General features: G+C 32.6%; 1 protein-coding gene across 1 annotated transcript in view; it reads right to left on the bottom strand.

The window, feature by feature from the left end:
• The window catches only part of TACR3 (tachykinin receptor 3), a gene marked incomplete at its 3' end in the record, with an annotated part of 80,264 nt that overhangs the window by 29,143 nt on the left and 31,318 nt on the right, over nt 1-19,803 (bottom strand). The window contains exons 2-3 of the mRNA XM_081304822.1: nt 14,399-14,587; nt 10,145-10,295 (exon numbers count right to left, since the gene is read on the bottom strand). Coding sequence (XP_081160948.1) covers nt 10,145-10,295; nt 14,399-14,587 — 340 coding nt within the window. The remainder of the gene's footprint in view (nt 1-10,144; nt 10,296-14,398; nt 14,588-19,803) is intronic.

The raw sequence follows: 19,803 nt of genomic DNA, 5'->3' as shown, positions 1-19,803 counted from the left end.
AAGTCTACTGTTGAAGATTGTTTCCTAAGAATTAATTTTTAAGTTGGTTGCTGATACTTAAATAAATTTTTAGTTGATCAGTAGTACTGGAAAAAAATCCCTGGCTATAGTATACATATTTTTATTCAGTGGTACTGGTAAGTAAACAAAGATACAAGTAAAAAATTATTTATTTATTTTTTCTTCCTTGAGCAAAACACAGAAAAAATCTATATTATACAAAAATTAAGAACCCATTGTTTAGAATCAGATTTTCTGGGTTCAGATCTTAATTATTACTGAAAGACTGGGCAATTTACTTAACCCATCTAATTATTTTTTAGTGTCTGCAAAATGAAAATAACACAGTGCCTTACTGATGTGATTGTCAGGATTTAATTGCTGATCTATTTTTTTCTTTTTATTTTGCAGTCCTGGGTATTGAACCTGGGGCCCTGTGCTTGTTAGGCAATCACTCTACCACTTAGCTACACTCTCAGGTCTGGCTAATCAATTTAAACCTCTAAAATCAAGTGTAAGTATGGCACATAATAAGTACCAATAAATGCTAGAACTATCACAAGTATTCCTTTTATTAGTGATCATAATTATTTTTTTTGTCTTATACACAGACTGAAATACATACCGAATTCATATATTATGAACATTGGTAGCATACACTTTGACACATATATTATCTTAATTACATTCTTTTGTCTACGGATATCCAGTTTTGTGAAAAATCATTTACTGAAGATACTGTTCTTTTCCTATTGTCTGTCCTCAGTATCTGTGAGAGGAATCAATTGGTTTTACATGTGTAGTCTATGCATCTGCTTTCATTACAGTATCACTGCTATGATTACTAAGATTTTGTAATATGTTTTGATATCAAGTTGCATGATGCCTATAAAGTTTTCCTTTAGTATATGAAAAAATGTACAACACCACTAACCATCAGGAAAATGCAATTTAAAATCACAAGGAGATATCACCTTATACTTGTTAGAGTGACTACTACAAAAAAGTTAAAAAAAAAAAAACATATGTTAGTGAAGATGTGGAAATAATGGAACCCATGAATGCTGCTGGTAGGAATGTACATTCATATAACCATTGTGGAAAATAGTATGGAGGTGCCTCAAAAATGCAAAACTAGTAATATGATGTGATCCAGCAATTTTCACTTCTAGATATATCTTTAAAGGAATTTAAATTAATATGTTCAAGAGATATCTGGAATTTTCAGCTCATTGCAATATTACTCACAAATTGCCAAGAGAAGGAATCAACTTAAGCATATATGGATGGATGATGGTTTTAAAAATGTGATAAATATACATATGATAAATATACATGTGATAAATATACATGTGATAAATACACATGTGATAAATATATATGCAAATATATGGCCTGAAAAAAAGAAAGAAATTCTGTCATTTGAGACAACATGAGTAGACTTAGAGGACACTGTGCCAAGTTACTAAACAAGAAGCAGAAGGAAAAATACAACATTATCTAAAATAGTCAAACTCATAGAAGCAGAGACTAGAATGGTGATTAGCAGAGGCTGGAGTAAAGGTGGAGGACTGGAAAGATATTAGTCAAAGAGTACAAAGTTTCAATTAGGTAAGAGAAATAAGTTTTAAAGATCTATTGTGGATTGATAGAATTATGTTATGTGCATATATGAATATGGCATAATGAATTCCACCACTATCTATAATCGTAATGCACCAATAAAAAGTAAATTTAAAGAAGGATCTATTACAAAGCATGGTGACCATAATTAATAATGTATTTTATGTTTCAAAAGAGATAAAAATGCAAAAGAGGTCAAGGTATGTGCCAGAGCCAGCATTTGAAATTGGCATAATGATTGTAAACTTTTGTTCTCAGTCACTATATTCTATTATTTGAAAGTAACTTAAAGGATGACATTCATTTATTCACTCATCAACCCATTCTACATCTCTCTTACCAAATAGTTATTGTCCAATTCACTCAAAGCTAATAAGCAAGTTTATCCAATTCCATAAATAAAAATAATTTTAACTACACAAAAATGATTACAAAAAAATAAAGAAGGTAGAATAATTAAGAAACTTCTGAAACAGAACAAATGGGGTAGATATTTGTCATTGTCAGATTATAGAATATATATTAAAGCTTCATTAATTTAGCCTAGTGTTAGGATGATGCATGAAGATCAGTTATATTATAGGAAGAGAGATGAAAGTCCTCATTGAGTTTCAAATAGTAGTAACTGTGACTTTTGAAGTTGTTGGTAAAGATAGATTCCTCAATACCTGTTGATGGAAACAACAGGAAATCATCTAGAAAGTAAATCTGTAAGGTTTTCCCCAACTCAGACAAATTCATTTCAGATGGAACTAAACTTTAAAAAAACATGGGAAGAGTCACATTAAATCTCTACCCATATAGTAATTTTATAAAACCCATTACAATTGGTATAATTTTCAATTGTGTCTGTGTGTAGTGTATCCTGAAACATTGAAAATTATAGTGGTTGTTATATACTTCATATGCTAAGATTTGTTTCCAGATGCAATCCATGATGTCTGAACCTGTAATTGCAGAATGGAAAATGTTAATTTCACAGAGAAATATTTTTAAATGATTGTCATGCACTCAAGGGCTCTAGATATATCCTCCTTGGAGTGCTTATCTTTTCTGTTGTTTTTAAGAAATAAAGTATGACTAATAAACCAAAAATATATTGAAACACTTGCTGGCCATAGGGAGCAGAGAGAACACTTAATCAAGGGTATGGCTGGTATTTGCAAGGAATGCACAGTGTGGGACTCGGAGGCCCTCCTGATTGTGCCAGGTATAGTAGATGGATTTAGCTAGAGGGAACAAATAACTATTTGCTCTTGGTAAGCTTCCCTGTTTCATTTAGAAATATTGTATGGTAATATTATTCAAATCCATCAAAAGTTTCAGGTATTTTTTGACATTATTTTGGTTTTTGTTCTTTCCTTTTAAGAAAATAAATCTTCTTAGGGAACAAATTCTACATTTTCTCATCTTTCTCTACTGAGTTAAAATATCACTTTCTTGTATCTTTCTGCAATTTCAGAGAAGATGTAGGACAGATATGTTCTAATGGTATTTAGTGATTTATCAGCTAAAAAAGAAACTTTTCTTAAAATACCTGTATGAAAAATAAATGGTAAATAATCATGTATTCCTATATAAAATTCTTATAATATTTATTTCTTCTTTTGGGGGGAGAGGTTTTGATATATGACAGAAATTTAATATATTTTGTGGCTCTTGACTTTCATTTCCCTAGAAAACTTACTATTAAAATGTTTGGTTTATTTTTCCCATTATTTTTATTGGTGCATTGTAGTTGTATGTAATGGTGGAATTCATTGTAGCATATTCATACATACACACAATTTACAATATAATTTGGACAATATCATTTCCTTTTCCCTCCCCTCCCCTTTCCCTGTGGTCTCTTTACTCTGCTGGTCTTCCTTAGATTTTTATGAGATCCCTCATTATCTTTCTTTTCCTTTTTCCTAAAATATTTGGTTTATACCTATATTATATTTTAAAATACAACACATGAGTGTTTAAAAGATGTTATTATTAATAATAATATGAGTAACAATAAAGTATCATTATGACAAACGATCGGGGAAAGTTGGGTGGAAATAAGTGGAAGTGTGTTGCAGAGATGTGGAAATGAGAGTGACATAAAGATATGTCAATCACAACTGTGGCATGTGTGAGCTCACATATCTACATGATATATTAATATTAATATTGGAATCTATGTCATCTAGGTAAATTTAATTTTTTCCAGTTTATATTTTTATTTGTTCTATTTAGATATTTATGGGTAGAGTGTATTTTGACATATTATACTTACATGAAGTATAACTTACTCTAATCAGGATTCCATTCTTGTGGCTCTTTTTAAAAAAATAGTAATAAATACAGTGAAGTACAGAAAGAGAAAATGGTTATGAGGACAGTATCAGAAAAGTTTTAGTCTATTCACAAAGCCAGAATTTCAAGTTTCTCAATAACTCTGCATATTTACTACTATTGATAATATTCAGTGAATTCTCTTAGAAAAATCTATACATATTTTGTTACTTAGATTGCTAGAGCTGGTACTAAAGGACTTCACAACCGTGAAGCTAAAATTCACCTTAATAGAATAAAATATGATGTAAATATTAAAACACAGAGAAGGCAATGTGCTGTAAAATTCTTGGTCCAGATTTTTTTAATGGATATTTTCCAAGAGTAAGAGGTTGAGTTTATAGGTTAAACTGGAAAAATGAAAAATACTCCGTGTCCCCCTCTGCAGTGGTTGTTTTTTTTTTTTAATTATTTTATTGTTGGTTGTTCATAACATTACATAGTTCTTAACATACCATATTTCACAGATTGATTGGTTGTTGTTTTGATACTATGATTATTTGTGCTCACAGGGAATTTTCTGTTGATATTTCTCATTATAATTAATGTATAGAAAAATCTTAGGGTCCTTTGGAAGTAGTATTATCCTTAATGTAATTTATCTTTTACAATTAGGGCATTATCATTATACATAACATTGTGGCTCATTTTGACATAATTAAACAAGCATGGAATATAAGTTGCTCCAATTCAGTCTTCAGTATTTCCCCTTTCCTTCTTCTCCTCTCCTACCCTGTTCAATTTCCTCTTCTTTACTGGTATTCCTTCTATTTATTTATAGTTTTTTAAAAATAGAAGTTTATAGTTATACATAAAGGTGAAATTTAGTGGGCTACATTCATATATGTGCATAGGATAGTTTGGTGAATTTCGTTCCACTGTTCCTTTTCTCATTTCACCCCACCCCTGCCATCCCCTTCTTCTAACTCCCCTGGTCTCTCTTCTATTTTGATGGGATTCTCCTTACCTTACCTACTCCCTGCCCCCTTTCTTTGGTGAAGCTTCTCTAGATGAAAGAAAACATTCAGTCCTTGACTTTCTGGGTCTGGCTTATTTTATTTAGCATAATGTTCTCCAGTTCCATCCATTTACCAGCAAATACCCTAATTTCATCTATTTTCATCCTTCCTTATGGCTGAGTAAAACTCCATTGTGTACCACATTTTCTTTATCCATTCATCTATTGACAGGCATCTGGGCTGGTTCTATAACTTGGCTATTGTGAACTGTGCTGATATAAACATTGATGTGGCTGTGTCAGTATAAAATATACTAAAATCTATAGCCATTATAATGAATTCTTATTTAATCAGATATTAATGTCAAGAGTTCTCATCCAATTTTGGGTTCTCCATATGGAAAACGGTACAAAAATGACACAAGAAAAGGGAAATATCAGCATGGAATAAGTATCTGCTTTGTAGAAGGCACAATACTAAGTATTAGAACCATAGAATTTCAATTCCAAAATTAAATTTTTTAACTAAAAATTGAAATTAAAAAACTTATAAATTTAGTTTAAATTATAATAATGTAACTGTCTTCAAACCTCGATGAGTTTGAGAAAATAGGATGTAAGAAAGCTAGAGAAATGTGTCTAATATCACACTTAAGTAAGGCATTAACTTTGACACCTTTCAAGACCGCCATGGTATCATGATCATGGCACTGTGCTCCTGGCTTTCCTAGTTCCTGAATCAGATACCTAATATCTGATTCAGGAACTAGGAAAATGTCTCCGTACATTTAGTTATGTCATGATCACAGAACTGGTATTCTTGTGATGGATCAGACTTGAACATGGCAGCTCTGAGGGCAGAACTCTGTGGCATGCAAACGGTCCTTCCTCTGAATGTTGATGCACTTCATCAAAACAGATGGAGTATCTGCCTTCAATAGTACCACACAACTTGCAGGATTCATAAGGATATCACAAGACTAAAACACGTTTTCCCTAAATTAAGATAAATTTTGTGTGTGGCATTTCCACAATAAGAATTGTTAATAAATGATTTTTGATGAATGAATTGAGCTTGATCTAACTCTTCTGAGTGTTCATTTCTACCATCTATTCTACCTAGTCACCATTTCTTCTTTTTCACAAAGATTAATTTAATAATTTGATCATCAAAGCATTAACTATGTTTTACATCTAATTCATGTATCTTTTACTTAGTATAATTTATTTTCTTCCCATCTTGCTAATCTCCAGCCTTCTAGCATTTATGTTCTAGATAGTTACTCCAAGTTGCCATCAGGGATTCATCTGACTCATTCACACATACATTTTGGGATGTATTTTGTCATTGCCAAGAATCTTAACTTAAATCATTTATAGGAGTATGCCACTACATTTTTCCCACTCAAATTGGAAAGAGATAGTCTCTATTTATGAAAAAATTATGTGGGAAAGATGGATGACATATCTCTGTTTTCAATTGAGTGACTTCAAATTGAAACTACATGGGTTTAGTTAGTGATAGATAAGAAGTTAAGTCTTATAATAAATATTACTAATGAGTTTGAGAAACTATATGTTTTTCCTATATAGAACCACTTAAGGAAACAATGATATTAACAAGACTTAAAAAATTTTAAAGTATATTTGATTTCTTTACCAAAACATCCTAATTATAAAATCAGCATCTGCATTTATTTTCTTCTCACTCTGCATTTGGTTTTAGGCAAATGATTTTAGGAAAGGAGTCGTGAAGTTTTAGATTCTTTTTAGATCCATCATTCTAGATTCTATACGTGATATATCATCCTGAAATACGAAAATGTGTTTTAAATTTGCTTGTGAATTGAACACTAGATATTTAAAATCTAAGTTTTCATATGACAAAACATAATACATTAAATTAAGAAATAATGTTTCAAGTTTTGTTGTATAATTATTATGACTTTACACAGATAGTTTTAATACTTTTAACACATGAAATTATAGTTGAGATTTTAATAGGAAGCCAAAATCTGTGACTTTTCTATAATAAGAATAAAGTAGAAGAGGATCAGTATATTTTTCTAGATAGCATATTATTCTCATTCTGGAATCTCATGATTAATAAAACATGCTCAGCAAACAGCATAATATCAGAAAAGCAGTCTCTCTTAAGAATTCATAAAAATGTAATAACTTCATTTTTCCAAATTAAATACTATAGCAATGTACCAAATAGTTCACATTTCCTGAAGGAGAGCTTTGACAAGATTATTAACCAACTACCATTGAAGAACAGAATAAACCTTAGTCCAGTCTTTGAGGATTGTATGACCTTAATTGATATTTTGTATTTTGCATCCAGCTGAATATACTTTTACTTAAAGTACAGGAATTCTTAATTTAACTACTTTGCTACAATAAAGAGACTCACTATTTTAAAACATTTAAATAGACAACATATTTAAAGCCAATGGATACAAAAAATTCAGGACTTTAAAACAGGATATGTACTATAAATTAAATTACCCTTGGTTGTGTTACGAGGAATACAAAGTGCTTTGAAAACTAAATTACATAAAGGTTCCTTAATGTATTGTTATAATTTCTTTTTCTCCGATAAAAGACCAGTTCTAGAGATGTGATTAAATTGTTGGAACACTTTTACAGATTGCTTCTTGGATCTTATTAAAGTTCTTGGAGCCATAAAGGTTAAAAACTGATTTTCAGGTTCAACATTACAGTTTTAATGATGAAGTATTTATGGAGGTATGTTGACATATTACTCAAAATTAGCAGTCTTCTCCCCAGTGCTTACGACAAGCAGTGGTATTATTTTCAAAATATATAATCTTAGGTAGGATATATATAAAATTTGAGGGGTGGATTTATTTATTCTTGTACATGTATGCTTGAGAGTCAATATCTACCAATTTTTATTTTTAAGAGGATGGCTCATAATTGTTTATGGAGTTTTTCCCCCCCAAGAGTCATGCTTAATTTGCACTATCATATCCATATTTATCTCTCAAGTCCAGTCTGTATTATCAAGGTTGTGGTTTCTGTTAGACAGCCTATGATTAAATAGTCAGTCCAAGGTGAGACTTATATCTATTTGTGACCACATAAAAATGTGAAAATATTATTATTAGCAGTAATGTTTGTAATTCAAATCATGCCAGAACAATATTCAGATTTTTAGATGGGTACAATTATTATGTGTCAGTTTAAAATTAAAATGCAGTACCAATTTATTGTAAAAAATTAAAAGCTAACTGTATTTTGAAATTTCAAAATTTAGAGCAAAATCAGTCCATATACTGATGGCCTTAAGAGTGTGCAAGAAATCCAAGGACAAGGGTATTTCTTATAAGTCCCTGACTTGGATTTAACTTTGCATTATTTCAGCTCAGAACAATTTGAGAGGGAGATAAATGGACAAAACCTTTAAGTGTCCTCCTTTTCTGAAATGTTCTAGAAGCGTCACACAGGTTGAGTTGATATTTTACTTTGAAGTTTTAGGGTGATGAAATCAAAAGGGAATATTTATTCTTCACTCTCACTGGCTATATAGGGGCAAAGTAAAAATATGCTTCCTTTTGGTTTTGTTTTTTTCTGGGACTCTAAAAAATAAAGAACTGAGATTAAGTTTTCATTTCTTCTTAGAAAATTACTACATGTATGTGGGAAAAATCCTCTACAATCTATAATCATGGGTTTATTTTAATTTGTGTAGAAGTGAACAGGGAAAGGGGCAGAACAAAAAAGGTCTATACCAATAAGAAACAAAAGGTAACTAAGTAGGTAATACAAAGACAGAAATTATTCTGAAATATATAAAACATTACATCAATTATTTGATGTGTTGATACCCAAAACATAGTTTAATATGAACAGCATATTTAAAAATAAGGGTTGAAATTGCAAAAGGGCAAAAGAAACTTCAGATAAGATGAACGTATTATTGGAGTTCTACTTTCAGTAATACTTTTTAGATGTTGAATGCATAATTTGGTGGTTTGTATTCATCATTTTTAAGGTTAGTTTATTGAAAGAGAAAATCATGTATATAGTTCATACACATATGTATGTAGCATTAGTCTTGTCTAGCATAATTTGTCAATATCAAAGAAAAATCATGGTATTAAAATGGAATCTTTTTGCTGCATTATAGTTTTTAAAGCTGAGTGATTATTGTTAAGTGAGCTTTACTTGAATAAATTAATCATAAATGGAACAAATAAATAGTGATTGACATGCTCATTTATCTTTGAAATAAACCTCTCCAGTATGCAATAGGCACATATTAATTGGAAAGAAAATGATGGAATAAGATACTTTTTAATTTCACCAATTTTTTATAAATCTCATTCATTGAGTCAATGAATCAATGATAAGTGGAAAAAAAATCTTTGAAAAAATTTTAGTGAAACATCAATCCTGTTTAAGTTTTAGGTGTTTTCTTACTAAATGTGAAGTAGTCAGAAATAGGCTCTTTTTGTATCAATGAATTGTAGAAAAGCACGAATACAGTTCTTGTTCCTTAATCAGATGTACATGATGACTGGATCAGGAGCAAGATGGAGGCAGAATAGACATCCAGGAATTATAGCACTTTCTAAGAGAGATGTCATTCCTGGAAGATTATTGAGTACATCATAGGCACTCTGTTCAATCACGGTTAATTATAGCTACAGTTGCCTAAATAAAATCAGCTGAGATTCCATTTAAAGTGAAATTTTGGCAATTTCTGGTAGAATAAATGAGAATACTCTGCAAAGGGTGATTTTTTAAAAAAGTATTGCTGTAAGGAAGTAACTCTTGTTCTATCAGGGACTAATATTCTGATATTGTACATGGACAGTGGCTTACAGAATGACAACAACATAGAATATAAAAGAAAAAATATTGGAAAACAAAGGAAAGAAGAATTTTTTGTTGTTGTTACCAGGGGTACTCAACCACTGTTACATCCCCAGCTCTTTTTAATATTTCATTTAGAGACAGGGTCTCACTGAGTTGTTTAGCGCTTCACTAAACTGCTGCAGCTGGCTTTAAAATTGTGATCCTCATACCTCAGCCTCTAGAGCTGCTGGGATTACGGGTGTGTGTTACTATGTCCAGTGGAAAAGAAGACATTTTAAAAAGTGGAAGTAGAATATCAAATCATATTATATTAAAATGCCATGAGTAAGTTTTCCTGTCTCCTATGTGCCACAGTTTGCACAATGCTAGGCGAATTATGCAGAACAGTACCTTTCGTTTGGCCTTCAGCTGCTCATGATACTTGTCACAGGTGTCTCCTGGGATCTCTCCTCCCCAGAGAGTAATTCCAACGATGGTGTATGTGATACCCATGATGAGCAACGGGAAGCAGTACACCAGAATAATGACAATAATGTGGTACCTGTAAGGAATCAGAAAACAATCTTTTGGAAAAAAAAAATGTGGAACTTCAAATTTGTTCAGTTTTGAATCATAATAAAAAAAATGCCAAAGATAATTTTCACTTTATGTCCTCATTTCACAAACTGATCAAAATGTCATGAGTAGTGTCACCTGGATTCATGTTTCAAATGCTGCCAATTGACCTATGTTAGTCTTTGTACATGGAAGCATGTAACTGCAGTAAAGTGCTCATTTAATCTATGTATATTTCCTTTGCTTAGTAATAGAGAATGAATGCCTTTCCTCTGCTTGGTTCTCTGTTTAGTAATTATTCAGCTAAGCTAAATATATTAGAAATAAATGTTAAAAATAAACTGTTTTTCATCTAAATGAAAATTAAAAATCAAGTAGGTACTCTGAGCTAAATTGGATACAGGAGTTATTTGTGATTTTAAAAAATCTGGCAAAGACACATGTGTTTTTCCAGTCATGGTGCCTTTGATTTATTAGCTTGTTAAATAACAGGCATACAATATTAGTCATCAATGATTATCAAATTCAATTCTAGGATTCCATGGCTTTCAACCAAAATTATAAGGATTCAATTAGGGAGGAGTAAAAGTTTATGTAATAATTTTACAGACTAAATAGAATTTTACGAACTTTAGTGTGGCTTTCATTTTCTTAAGAAGGCTTTACAGTAATTGAGGAGTTTATTATAATAGTCTTATCAATACCTATCCCCCCCCCACTCTCTCTTAAAGTGAATCTTAAACTTTGCTTTTCCATTTCTTAGTAGCTTGCTGTGTCTGATTTAAAGTTTGGTATCAATGGGGAGTGCTCCAGTCACTGTGTGGGTGGGGAGGGAGGTAAGCCTTCAGGCTTACACTCAAGGAGTGTACCTCAGGGATGTGCACCTCAGGGATGGTGGAGGAGGGAGATAATTGCAGCACCAATCTGCTGGATTATATATTATCTAGATCCACCTGTTCTGTCTTGTGTTTCCTGTTTTATTATGTATCTGTGTTTGTTCCCATTCTAGCATCTAGAATTTTTTGGCTCCAAAAAATGGGCCATTGAACAACAGCAAAGATTCCAGAAATCTGTAACAATCTAGTAAAAATGTGACACAGAGCTGTGGGCTGGTCGAAACACCTCTTTATGCTAAAGGAAGAAAAGCCTAAGACGACCATGATTGTTTCTCTTGCTGCAGTTGCTCGGACTGTACAGCAACTCCACAACCCGTTTCTCACCTCCTACTGGATAAGTGACTTTCTTACTGTTGCTTCCTGGACTAAAATCAACATGGAATCATTTCAAAGTATATTTCAGTGGTCAAAGGGAGATAAACAAGCTTCTTAAACAAAAAGAAAAGAAAAAAATGCATAATGTATCTGTTTTATTCAGTATGGTTAATGGAATATGCATCACCCCTGGGAACAGTTTCTATTATACTGTTTGGATATTAAAATGTTACAGAAGTAGCTTTTGTCTGCCTCACTCTGCCCTTAGTTAATGGAAATTCACACTTTCCAGGTAGGACTTTGAATATAGTGTCGTTGAGTCAGTTGTAGCTGGGCACCTTCTTATCAGTTAGTCTTGAATGGACAACTCATTAGTGAGTATGACTTGTTTTGATTTTTCTCACCTGGATTTCATTGAATTCTTATTTTTGACAACTTCCTTTAAAAGAACACAGTGGTAAACTTTATTCAATGGTATGATTAACAGTGACTTTGGATGATCATTTAAGTTGATATTTGTTTTAGCTAGATATAAGGTAATGATCTGTACTACAGGAAGCTGATTCTACTGTCTGCTTCCACAGTGTACTTAAAAAAATTGTCTGACTTCATGAGTAAAGACCAAGTTTATGACTTCTGATGATGAGACCAATTAAGATTCATTCCTTGTGCTGTTTCTTTACCAGGAGAGAAGAATCTCTCTGGAATAAAATGAAACTAATTCTATGTTCTAGTATGTGTAAATTTTGCTTGTGCAAAATTTAGCAATTTCCAGGAAACATTGGTACTTTGTTCCACACAGAGAATGAGACAGGTTTAGAGCTCTTGTTCCCTGCATTACTTTAATTAGTAAAGCTTTAAGCCCTTTTGCACAACAGACTTGGAAAAGATCATAGTTAGATTTTTTTTTAGTATTTTTCATTGTAGATATTCAGCTGACTTAAAGTACACAATAGGTTAAAAAGCAGGTCTGTGACCTTTGACCAGCTAAAACACACAAACAAACAAAGGATAGAAGACTTCCTGTGTTTGGTCAAAACTTAATGCAATAGAAAATAAAATAATTTTCTACTAATTATTTTTCTTTTTAGATATACATGACAGTAGAGGGTATTTTGACATATTTTACAAATATAGAATATAACTTATTCTTTATCATTCTGCATTAATAATGGTCCCCATCCCTTTGACATTGAAGAAAGTGACCACACCTGTGTTTGACTTTTTGCTTCATATTTCTTAGAAAAATTAAGGGCTGGTGGTGAGAAAAGACTGGTGATAGCCAATCTCCTGTCTATGTATATTTTGTAACTCTATGGAAAGTTATAATCATTCTTTCCCTCTCAGTAGCTGAAATTTAGAATAGTTGAAGTCTGTAGAAATGAAAAAGGTTGAGGGCCAAAATGTCACATATTTGGGAACAATTCTTTTTCTCTTTTTTTTTTTTTGGTACTGGGGATTGAACTCAGAGACACTCAACCACTGAGGCACATCCCCAATCCTATTTCGTATTTTGTTTAGAGACAGAGTCTCACTGATTTGCTTAGTGCCTCAGTTTTGTTGAGGCTATCTTTGAACTCATAATCCTCCTACATCAGCCTCCCAAGCTGCTGGGATTACAGGCATGTACCATGGCTCCCAGCTGGGAACAATTCTTAAATTGATTAACTAGTTGTACTATAGCTTTATGAATTTATTTCACTGATGATGTCAAACCTGTTCCTTGTGGTGTATCTGTCCCTAAATAAGTATTTTCTCCCCTCCAATGTGACTTTAAACAGTAGCATCCATTATCATATGTTTGTATTTTTTTAATGTTTCAGATGATAACTACCTTAACTTTACATGTATTCCATCTTTGCAAATTTCTGGATTTGGTGTGTGTGTGTGTGTGTGTGTGTGTGTGTGTGTGTGTGTATGAGTGAATATATATTGTATTTAACTTATTTGGCAGTTTTAATTCTGTATTATTTCTTCAAATAAAAGAGGAAGATCTTGGGGAAAAAGCCAATGGAGAAGTAATTCAGTAAGTAAATAATTCAAGGATGATAATGTTATTCAATTAAGATTTATTAATTATAATGAACAGAATACGACATTCAGTTTAATAACTGCACCTGATTCTGCTTTACTAGTGCCATCTAATATTTTTTTCTTCAAAATTCTAATAAAAAATGACTGCTTAAAAGATGACCATTATTTGAATCATTTCTTAGTTTTAAAGAAAAAAATAGGTTATCAAAAGTAGGAAAATAAGCATTTTATTGTAATAAAATTCAAATGATCAGAATAACAAATATAATCAAGTTACAATAAATATAATCAAGTGTATGATTATGCTATTTTTCCCTTTTGCTTTTCTTTAGGTGGGTCCAAAATACAAAATGCCAAATTCTAGCTTACATCATTCCTATTTCTTTTCTGACCCAGTGCTTGGGTTTCTTAATGCTGAAACAAATGAACAAGACCAAATCAAGCCAAGGCAAACTTAGAGGACCTGCCAGGACCTCCCTTCCCTTCTGCCAGGCTCCCTAAAAGAGCAATCAACACATTTGGGCTTTGGTTCCTCCCTTCGTACTTCTCAATCAATAACAACCCTGCTTTCCTTGGCAAGGTTCTTTCATTTGTTATCACTGACTCCAGTAAACTCTCCAGTGCTGTCCCATATGGAAGTCATCACATTTCCAATTAAAACCTGTGTAACTTATACAGACTTTCTGACCACATCACACTGTCTTATAATAATTTTATGTTTTTTTTATTCCAAGTAGTGAGCCCTGAGAGAAACATCTATGTCTTATTAATTTCTGCTCCAAACCACTATTTCCCTAAGTGTCTGATAAATTGAATTGAAAATCATTAGAGAAAATTAACTTACGTGAAATGTTGTTTGGGACCTTCTGGCCATTGAACGTAGCAAAGAGTGCGGCTGGGCATGACTTTGATTTTGGAATAAAGACACTGAGGAAAGGCAAGTAGAAATGCCAGAATCCAAATACTTCCAATGACAATCCTGGTAGCTGTGGCAGACAGTCTGGGTTTCAAGGGGTCAATAATGGCCATATACCTATATGGAAAAAAAAAAAAACAAGAATGTTTTGTTGATTCTTTTGATGTTGGAGTTTAAAAATTAACTTCAAAAGTATTTCTATAGATGCAATTATCTCTGTTCTGGTAAATGAGTTGATGAAGATTTGGGTTGTACAAAGGCAGTAGTCTGAGGAACCAGGCAGATCTAGGTTCAAATCCTATTCTGACAGCTGCTTAACCTTGTTAAACCTCAGCTTCATTATTTTTAAAATAGAAATAAGGACACCCACTTAGGGTGCAGTAAGATCAATAGAAATAATATAAGTGAATATTGATTGTTTGGTGCTGTGCCTACCACATCATCAGAATTCATAAACGTGTGCTGAATTGAATTGAAAAGGCACATAATAGGTGCTTAAAAATATTAGTTCCTCTCCTCAAAGTCTTAATTTCTTTTCTGTCTCTTTAACTTCTTAAAAAATTCTGACAAAGTAATATGGATGGTACCTATATAATTGACAAAGATGAAGAACTACAATAAAAAATGTGGTTAACATAGTCATTTAAAAGTAGCAAGAGACAAATTCAGGATTTAGGTAAGATGGGTAAATCAAATTTGAGGCCATGATTTCCTGTTACCCAACAAATTGGACTCACACTGCATTGTGTAAATCTTCCTGGTATCTAACCTAGTGCCCTTACAACTATGTAACTGGAAAACATAGTTATAAATGGGAAAACACATTTGAGGCTCTACAGAGTACACTTACATATGACTGTCAGTGAATCATGGGAAGTTGGGAACTATGAATTCTTAAGAAAGGTCAAATCTTATTCCCTCGGTAAAAAAAGAAAATGATGTATCTCAGAGAAATAATTTTCAGTTTAAATTGGATACCATATGGCTAATTGCAAATTTGGCTAATGTTTAAAGAAGAAAATAATATATGATGTTAAAATTTAATATTTTTATCAATAAAGCATTACACTGTTGGCTATTTTGTGTTTTTCACAGATATTTTGAAATACATAAAATTTCCAAAGATGATATTTCTGTCAAAGAATGACTATTGCTTAGCCTAAAATATTTTAAACTTAAGAAAAATCATTTCAAAATGAGGATAATATAATTTACCAGTTTGTTTATTTCTCTTTGTGTAACTATTAGAACTTTTCATATGTTTGTTTTTTTGCGGTGCTAAGGATCAAATCCAGTGCTTCACACATGCTAGGCAAGCGCTCTGCCACTGAGTTATGGCCCCAGCCCATTACTATTAGATTTTTAGTAGCAATATTGGAAATTATGTTTACATTATTATTAATATTAACTTTAGTTACAATTTTCCTAACATAATATTCTTTATTCATTATGTTTGATGGCTAATAGGCAAACATGAATCAGACATTAAAAAAATTGCCCTTCTGTGATTGGCTTATTTCACTTAGCTGGAGGATTCCACATATCTGAGGTTCCTAAAAATAGTCAAATTCCAGGGAAGCAGATAGTAGAATTGTGATTGGCAGTGGGTAGCAGAAGACAATGAGAAATTGTTGCATAGGGTGTTAACTTTTAGTTTTGCAAGAGAGAAAACAGCTCTGGAGATCTGCTATACAATAGAGTACCTTAATTTTCAAGTGGTATAGTTTAAAATTTGTTCAGAGGATAGATTTTATGTTAACAGATATGTTGTTACTGCATAAACAAAATAAAACAAAACAACTCTCCCACATCATAACACAAAGAAAGCTTTGGCCACAATGGATATATTTAATATCTTGCTTGTTGTGATTATATCATAGCTGTATATGCTTGTTCAAACTCATTGGAATGTATGTGTTAAGTAAGTACAATTTTTGTGTGTCAAGTAAATCTGAATAAAAAATGTAGAAAAATAAAAACTATAAAATAAAACCTTGGTTTAGAAAAACAAAATGAACCATATAAAGAAAATATAATGAACAGTTAAATGGAAAACTATTTAAAATTCACCTCTTGGTGCTTATGTTGGTGAAGATATTACAAGAAACAATTTTTGACTGCTAACTGGGGCCATTTTATATATTTAGTACCTAGAGTAATATTATCAAGTAGATGATATCTTTTTTACAGGAAAGAAAATTGAGTTTAAAGTGATTAAATAAAATATTCATAATGACAAGAGGAATTCTAAATTAGTTGTGCCGGTCTCAAAAATCCATATAGTTACTATTTATAGCTTTGGAATATAACCATTCATGTAAAGAATTGTGGAATAGAAAAAAAAGATGTAATGTTGCTAACTTCCCAAAGAATCAGAAGTAGTATTATGCTTTTGAATCCAAAAACCTTTATGTGTAATATTAAAAAAAAATCAAACATGAATTGCAAGCTATCTTGCCACTGCTGTTGATAACCCACAACAGTATTTATCACAGTATATCAATGTGTTTCCCAAGCAAAACACTTGTCGATAAATTTTATTGTAGTACTAAAATAAATATTCCCCAATTCTATTGTAATCTTTTACTTTTTGTGCCCTAGAAGTTTATAAATGCAATTTGAATATTTATACAGTTGCTTTTATAAGACTAATAAAAGACTTTTGTATGGCTACCGTTGCTCAGACAATTCAAAATAAATCGCAAATTTATTATTAATTAATTGGGCCACTTATCCTGATTCTATATAAGCTATTTCCTGAGAGGTAAACTATTGTTTTATTTGAATTATGTGGAAACAATTTATGTTCTCAAAATAATATTTTAGTGAGAATAAAAATATTGAAACTTCAGGCAGGCATGTTTGCCATTTCTTGTCTGTTCTATTATTTATTTTTCCAACAAAATATTTATTGAAAGCTTCCTACGGTATTTCAAACACCATGATAATACAGCACAGAGCAAAAAATGACCTTCACAGATCTCAAAGCTGATGAAATAGATAGGTACTAAATTAGTCTAATTTCTGTTGCTATGAAAAATACCTGAAGCTGTGTATTTTATGTGGAAAAGAAGCTCTGTGGCTCACAGTTTGGGAGGCTCAGAGATGAGGCACTGGCATCAGCCTGGCTCTCCTAAGTGCCTTAGGGTGCACAGTACTACAATGGCAGGAGCACTTGTGAGAGGGAACACCACATGGGAAGCCAGAGAGTGAGGAGGGGCCAGGCTTGCTCTCACAAGAACTAATGGGGATCCCTTGCCTGTTAAGTCTCTGAGAGGGCAGCCCTGGTGACCTAACCATACTCCACTAGGCTCTGCCACCATTAAAAATTCCCACCACCATATTAGGGACCTAGCTTCCAATACATGAATCCCAGGGGGATAAATCACAGCCACATCCAAACCATAGTACAATGTAACCAAATGATCTCACCAATAATAAAAATCACAAATGTAACAACTGTCATAAAGACAAAGTCAAGTGAATGCATTAGCTGAGAAAAATATGTTGAGACGATACATGAGTATTCCTTAAGATACACCACTCTGGGTTGAAACATGGAAACCTGAGTAGACAAAGTGGCAGAAAAGTGAGGGTTGTAAAGAAGATTACTGGGGAAATGGGTAATATGTGAAATACTCTTGGGTGCATGGGGGTTTTTAGGTGTTGGATTGTGCCTGTCCTTAAAAGATATATGGAAGACCAAAATCCCCAGGATCCTAGAATGTGCCCTTATTTGGAAAGAGGATCTTCACATAGATTGTCAAGACAAAATGAGGTCAATTCAATATTACTGGTGTCCTTTACATAAAGGGGAAATTTGGAAACAGAGAGATACAGAGAGGGAGTGCCATGGGAAGATGGATAATTGAAGTAGTCAAGGAACACCAGAGATTGTCAGAAACCCAACAGAACTTATAAAGAAGCAAGAATGGATTCCCTACTTGTTTTTGAGAGAGCATGACCCAGCCTACACCTCAGTTCCAGAATTTCAGTTTCCAGAACTGTGTGTCAATAAATTTCTATTATTTCAAGTCATCTGTGGTATGTTCTTAAGTCAAAGCAGCCCCAGGAAACTAAAGCAACAGGGAGAAGCTTTAGAGACTATTGAAGTGGAAACAAAGAAAGTAGAAGGGGGACATGTGGTTTGAGATGAAGTTATAGTGCATATTATAGATTTTTTTTACTATGAAAAGTAATTGAGAGGATTTAATTAGGGACTGGAATAATCAGATTTTCTTTCCAAGCCAGTGTCTGGTTTTAATCTGGAAAATGGACTGATGAGAAAGAATGAAAGCAGGGATGCAAGTTACCTGGCAAATATTTTGGTTTGGGTGAGAGGGAATTTCTGCTTGCAAGTGGCTCTGTTCTGAAGTAGTTTTTTAAATGTAATTTCTATCCAATACCAGTGTATACATTCAGTAGGAAAATGCTTTTGAATTTGTGACAGATAAGTTTCTTGAAAGCAATGCTTTCATTTAAATATATATTAAGTTGAAATTCACCTATAAATATATCTCTAGTATTCAGTGTTTTAAGGAAATAACAAAGATAGTATATATAATCATATATTATACATGATATTCTCCTTAGACTTTAAGGTAATATACTTCCCTAATATATACAAAGTCCTTTTGCAGGGCAATAGAAAAGCCATTTAATTCAGTTTTATTTCATTTTGAAAGGGGAGGAGTTTTTAGATGAAGAGATGATGCAAAAGATTGCTCATAGGTAGAGGTGTTACAGGAAAAGAGCTGAAGGAACTTCCAGATAGGAACAATAGATATGTCATAAAATAATTTTTAAAAGTAAAGGAAGTGAAACCTTAAGCCCAGAAAAGAGGCAGAGCCCTCTCTTGCTTTAATTAAATATATGAAGGACTGTAATGTGGGACAGATATTAGAGCACTGTTACGCACTTTATATCTAATGCTGCAATGTTTCTGTAGGAAGATGATCAAATCTGTTCTGGGGAACTGAGAATTGTCACCAGAATTTGCCCTTACACTGGGCAAATTGGGGCAACCACTCTGGAAAGCAGTATGAAGATTCCTCAGAAAACTTGGAGTGGAACAAACATTTGACCCAGTAATCCGCATCCTTGGCATATTCCCAAAGGACTTAAAATCAGCATATTATAGGAAGACGATCGCAACTGTTCAGAGGAACTGAGAATTGTCACAAGGTTTTTTTGGGTTCCTCCTTCCTTCCCTCCCTCTCTCCCTCCTTCATTCCTTTTCTTTCTTTCTTTCTTTCAAGCTCTGTTGGAGGTGTTCAGGAATAGAGTAACCATTTATTGTGTGGATCAAAGAACATAAACTATTAGATGGATTA

The sequence above is a fragment of the Spermophilus citellus genome (assembly GCF_964194105.1).
Source record: "Spermophilus citellus genome assembly, chromosome: 8".
NCBI lineage: Eukaryota > Metazoa > Chordata > Mammalia > Rodentia > Sciuridae > Spermophilus > Spermophilus citellus.
This window is presented reverse-complemented; position numbering and strand designations above follow the sequence as displayed.